General features: G+C 33.8%; 1 protein-coding gene across 1 annotated transcript; it reads right to left on the bottom strand.

Annotated features, from left to right (window-relative positions):
- Nucleotides 1-264: 264 nt before the first annotated feature.
- Nucleotides 265-2591, bottom strand: LOC133790410 (extensin-2-like). The gene has a single exon (XM_062228041.1). The coding sequence runs from the start codon at nucleotides 2540-2542 to the stop codon at nucleotides 473-475; it is 2070 nt and encodes a 689-aa protein (XP_062084025.1). The 5' UTR covers nucleotides 2543-2591; the 3' UTR covers nucleotides 265-472.
- Between the last annotated feature and the right edge of the window lie 3877 nt (nucleotides 2592-6468).

Below are 6468 nucleotides of genomic sequence, written 5' to 3'. Positions count from 1 at the left end.
CTATCATTTCGCTGTAATATTTTTCCTAAGTTATGAATCATCAATTTTTGTCAACTAATAAAAAAATGCTAGATAGTTTAGAATTTGATATACTTTTTATTAATTTATATTTTAAATTTTTAGTGTTTCTTGCGATTTTCTCTATATGGACTATCTAAGTGATTTTTATATAGAATAACTTTATTATTAGTAAGCAGAAAAGCTTATAGCTAGTAAAATATAGTAAGAATTAAAGGGCACAATTCTAAATGAATAAGTAGTAAATATAAAAATATTATTGGCTTTCATTTCATAAAATAAATAGTACAATCAATAACACTTCACGGAGAGGATTTACACCCTTTGTTATTGTACAAAAAAAATTGAACATGAATATTAATGGAAATAATCCTGGAGTACAATTTCTACAACTCAAATATAACCACGTTAAATATTTTTCCACGAGATTAAGATGAGATAAATGTAGTTATGTTCAGTAGTATGTAGGAGGTGGAGGTGAGCTGTAGACGTATGGCTTGTGAGATGGCGGTGGTGGTGACTTATAGTAGTATTTGGGAGGAGGAGGTGGAGGAGATTTGTACACGTAAGGTGGGTGGCTTATATGCTTTGGAGGAGGAGGTGGTGGTGACGGGGATGGTGGTGGTGGAGACTTGTAAACATATGGAGGTGGTGGCGAAGGTGATGGTGGAGGTGGGGATTTGTAAATATATGGAGGAGGTGGTGATGGAGATGGTGGAGGTGGTGACTTGTAAATATATGGAGGTGGTGGAGATGGAGATGGTGGGGGAGGTGATTTGTATACATATGGAGGAGGAGGTGAGGGAGAAGGTGGAGGAGGAGACTTATAAATGTAAGGAGGTGGAGGTGAGGGAGAAGGTGGAGGAGGAGATTTGTAAACATATGGAGGTGGTGGGGATGGTGATGGTGGAGGAGGAGATTTGTAAACATATGGAGGTGGTGGGGATGGTGATGGTGGAGGTGGAGAGTTGTAAACATATGGTGGTGGTGGAGATGGTGATGGTGGAGGTGGGGACTTGTAAATGTAAGGAGGTGGTGGTGATGGCGATGGTGGAGGTGGGGACTTATAGACGTATGGAGGTGGTGGTGATGGAGACGGTGGAGGTGGGGATTTGTAAACGTAAGGAGGTGGTGGTGATGGTGAAGGTGGAGGTGGAGATTTGTAAACGTATGGAGGTGGTGGTGAGGGAGTTGGTGGAGGTGGGGACTTGTAAACATAAGGAGGTGGTGGTGATGGAGATGGTGGAGGTGGGGACTTGTAAACGTATGGGGGTGGTGGTGAAGGTGATGGTGGAGGTGGGGACTTGTATACATATGGTGGTGGTGGTGATGGTGATGGTGGAGGTGGGGACTTATAGATGTACGGTGGTGGTGGTGATGGAGAGGGTGGAGGTGGGGATTTGTAAACATATGGTGGTGGTGGTGATGGTGATGGTGGAGGTGGGGACTTGTAAACGTATGGGGGTGGTGGTGAAGGTGATGGTGGAGGTGGAGACTTATAGATGTATGGTGGTGGTGGTGATGGTGATGGTGGAGGTGGAGATTTGTAAACGTATGGAGGTGGTGGTGATGGCGATGGTGGAGGTGGAGACTTATAGATGTATGGTGGTGGTGGTGGTGGTGATGGTGGAGGTGGGGCCTTGTATATGTATGGAGGTGGAGGTGACGGTGATGGGGGAGGTGGAGACTTGTACACATAGGGTGGGGGTGGGGATGGAGATGGTGGAGGAGGAGATTTGTAGACATAGGGGGCAGGTGGAGATGGAGAAGGTGGTGGTGGTGATTTATAGACATAAGGAGGTGGAGGTGATGGAGAAGGAGGTGGAGGAGACTTGTAAATGTAAGGAGGGGGAGATGAAGGAGATGGAGGAGGAGGAGAGTTGTAATAATATGGAGGCGGTAGTGACGGGGATGGAGGAGGTGGAGATTTGTAAACATAAGGAGGAGGAGGTGACGGAGAAGGTGGAGGTGGGGACTTATAGTGGTATGGTGGGTGCCTCACATGCTTAGGTGGTGGTGGTGATTTGTAAACATAAGGAGGTGGAGGCGACGGAGAGGGTGGAGGTGGGGACTTGTAGTGGTATGGTGGGTGCCTCACATGCTTAGGTGGTGGCGGTGATTTGTAAACATAAGAAGGAGGAGGCGACGGAGAGGGTGGAGGTGGGGACTTGTAGTGGTATGGTGGGTGCCTCACATGCTTAGGTGGTGGCGGTGATTTGTAAACATAAGAAGGAGGAGGCGACGGAGAGGGTGGAGGTGGGGACTTGTAGTGGTATGGTGGGTGCCTCACGTGCTTAGGTGGTGGCGGTGATTTGTAATGATAAGGATGAGGATCTTCAACATACTTTGGTGGTGGTGGTGATTTGTAAAGGTAAGGATGGGTAACAACATGCTTCGGCGGTGGCGGAGAAGCGTAAACATAAGGCTTGTAGTAATTATCAGCAATCACACTAGTAGCTACGAGACAAAACGCTATGGCATAAACCAGTCGAGGCCAATGCCTCGGCTGTCCTGAACCTCTCATATTACTCTTAATCTTTCTTCTTAGATATATTACTAATTGAATGATTAGTGTTGAGAGAGAAGCCTCTTTATATAGTAGTCCATATGATCAATTGTAGACTAGGACATCTTTGTTTAATCAACAAAACAGGCTGGAGTTATTAAAAACTGTCAGTTTTGACTTAGTGATTGTTATATTATATATAAAATTGAAATTTTCAATATATTAATCTAAATCCCTTATATATACTTTATTCGATCTTTAGACGTGTTAGGGTGCTTTCCCACCATGTAACGCTGAATTTTGCTCTTATATATGTGATGTTTCAACTTTCTTTTGACCAATATAAGGCTACGATCTAAGGTCAAAGATAGTGGATGCAGAATATATAAAGAAGAATATAAATATTTACAAAGAGTTAATCAAATCAAATCCAATAAAATAAGGCTGAAATAGTTGAATTATACGTTATAGAATATCTTAAATAACTACAACGTACATCTTTAAAAAAATATATTTGTGTCGAAATAACCCACTAGTTGCACCTAGCTGCACTGAAGTGCTCCCCTATAAATATTATGTCTTTTAATAAATTAAAAATCATATTAATATAAGATAATTATATAGGTACGCAGGGATAGAAAATCTATATATATATATATATATATATGTGTGTGTGTGTTCAAGTAAACGAAGCACCTCAGAACCTAAAAATCGCAGTTTAGTTTTTCGTGTAAATTAATATATTTGCTTTGCGTTTTACATAAGAACAAGTCAAGAGAATATACAAATAGAGACAGCTTTTGGAAAGTTGAAAGCGTGTTTACGTAAATGTTTTGTAATTTATAGTTGGATCGTATAATATAACGTAGCTCTCGTATAAATATATATATATATTGCAACTCATCATATCACTCCAAAGACCATGAATTTGAATTCGTCTCGTATAAATATTTAGTTATGGTATAGATTTAGTAATTTAACTAATAATTTGGTATACTATGAGAAAAACTAACATTCTTTTCTACAATATATAATAGATACAAGCAATGTGCAATATGCACGTTTGCTTAGTTTTATTTATAGAATTTATTAAATTTATATTAATGTTATATAAATTTTGAAATAAATATCTTATTTTAATTAAATAATTTATTTATTTTTGTTTAAGTTTATGTTTGTTTTAATTTTTGAATTTGGGACCGACAACAAGAAATTATATATTATATGTTTAATGTAATATTAAATATTATACTTGATTTTAAATTTAAGTTTTTTGCTGTTTTTTTTTTAAATAATTTGTTGCTAATTCACAGTAGATTATATTGTATGTTTAATATGATATTATTCTCATAAGTGAGTTTAAGTTTAATTAAATTTTATTTATGTTATAAAACGTATGATTTTATTATTTTTAAATAATTATTATTGTAAAATATCTAAAAAATATCATATTTTAATTTGTTTAATTATTTATTATTTTTAAATAATTATTATTGTAAAATATCTCAAAAATATTTTTTTTAATTTATTTAAGTTTAAGTGTTTACAAACTTAGGGTTAAATATAATAATATTATGTTAAATATAAGAATATTCTATTAAAATTAATATTAAAAAAATAAAAAATTATTAAAATCAAGAATTTCCGTTATCTACACATTTATTATATAGAAGAGATATGCATGCCTTACATACCTTGGACCGATACATAATTAGAAAAATTTTGAAAAAATAATCAAGGAAATTAAAGAAAAATCAATTAGAACAAACAGCATGGAAGCTGCCATTTCAAACAAATTGTTTATTAATTTTGCCGTACTCAAGACAAAAATAGAGGAGCATGACCCAGCTGTGGCTGTCTTTAGGTCCAAAATTTCTTCATTGACCGAATTTGTAATAATAATATAATAATAATAATACCTTCTTAATTTTCCATGTATAAATATATATACATATAGATATTAATTTGGGGCAATGAAAATTTTGATATTGTAATGGATCAATTATTAATTACTTCAAAAATGTTTTTCCAATTTACAAAAATTAACTTGATTGAAACGAGAAATCATAGAAGTAATAAGTGAATTTTGATTAACTGGTGAGGCTTTGCAGTAATTGCTAAATTCCTAGTAATATATTTAGATATTATTACACTTTAATTACATAAGCATAATTTATTATAAGCATGTACGTAGGCAACGTATGATTAATTAAAATCCCATTGTGGTACGGATGGTGCTACATAATAATAATTTCATAATACCGTAATTAATTATATTATATATATATAAAATAAAAAAAATATTTTTAAACACCAAAAAATTAATAAATAAAATAAAAACGCGTCATTTGCAATTTGCATACGAAGATGCAAATAAACAAACGTGTTCCTGTTTTTCTTCAACATTATTAGGAGACGGTCTTATTAATTAAAAGACTTCAAAATCACTACTTAATTAGCTAGCTTCCTCCTCTATCTATGGATTCTATATATATAAAAATATACACATGAAAGAACTTATATGAGGAAATTATTTAATAATTATCACAATCGATAGGATATATAAAAGAAAAAAAGTATTTACATGTGCTGTAATTTGTGCATAATTATACACATATATAAAGAAAAAGGCATCAGTATTTTTTTTTCTCAAGGAAAAAGCCTCCAGTACTTGATATATATTAAGATTTTTTTTAATTAATTTTAGTTAATACAAATTAGCATGTATATCATATACGACTATTATACTATATAAATTAATTGTTATAAGTCAATATAAGTAACCGTACGCAAATGTTTATATAAACACCGCTTCATTAAAATATTGCCAGACCATGTAATGCCGAATCAGAAATTAATTAGTATATATAATAGATCCAAATTAATCAAGCATTTCTTAATTAGCTTTGCAAATGAGTTTTGCCTATGGTCCACGGCTCTATCCAATTAATCATAATTTTATATTTTACTTAGCTTATAATTAAAGATTCTCACCATAAATATATATATAAATATATACTAAGTGCAAGTAATAAGCAATGTACAATGCATATTTACTTAATTTTATTTTAAAAATTATTAAATATATATATATATATATATATTAAGTTTGTATGGTTGTCATATAAATTTTAAATAAATATCTATATATAAAATAATGACATAAATATATTAAAAGAAAAATTAAACCTAAATATTATTTATGGTTTTTTTCAAAAAAAAAAAAATGACAACATTTTAGATCATAAACTACATTATTTAATGTATAAAACATTCATATATAAGTCTCCATCTATAAGTTCTATGCCTCTACCGAGGTCCATCGAGGACTATCAAGGCATATCGAGGTAGCCAATGGACATAAACGTATGAGGGTTTTATCGAGGACCATCGAGGTGCTAAAATCCTAACACTATTGAGGCACGTCGAGGCCCATCGAGGACCATCAAGCCTCTATTCATGCAATCCATCTAAGCCTATCGAGTTTCATCGAAAATCATCGAGGTAGACGAAAAACCTATAAAAAAACCCAAAAAGGAACGAAAATTCATTCCGATAGGGAAAAATTACAATAAAACATGAAGGAATACATAAATTGGTTCGAAATAGCACAAGCAATGTAGATAAACAAGTTTCTTCACTACATATAACAAACATATACTGAACCATACGATTTTTTCCCCCAAATCTGAAAGAGAATCCAAAATAAAACCCTTAATAGCCACTAAGGGCAAAATCATCATCTCCCGCCTATCTCATTAATCATAATTAACGCCCTCCAATTCCCGTTATTCTTGAATACCAATAAATCATACCCCATTATCCTTTAATTCCCAGCAATGTTCTAATCATCAAATTACCCTGAGACTCACCCTAAGCCCCGAAATCAACCCCGTTATGACCAAACCGCTAACTTGTATTAAAAGATCGTCTCATGTCGAATA

This window comes from Humulus lupulus, chromosome 7 (assembly GCF_963169125.1).
Source record: "Humulus lupulus chromosome 7, drHumLupu1.1, whole genome shotgun sequence".
In the NCBI taxonomy this organism is placed as follows: domain Eukaryota; kingdom Viridiplantae; phylum Streptophyta; class Magnoliopsida; order Rosales; family Cannabaceae; genus Humulus; species Humulus lupulus.
The sequence above is the reverse complement of the archived record's forward strand: the minus strand, read 5'-3'. Positions and strand labels throughout refer to the sequence as shown.

Excerpts from the sequence above, each read along its gene's own strand:
- LOC133790410 (XM_062228041.1), bottom strand. The coding sequence starts at position 2,542 with ATGAGAGGTTCAGGACAGCCGAGGCATTGGCCTCGACTGGTTTATGCC.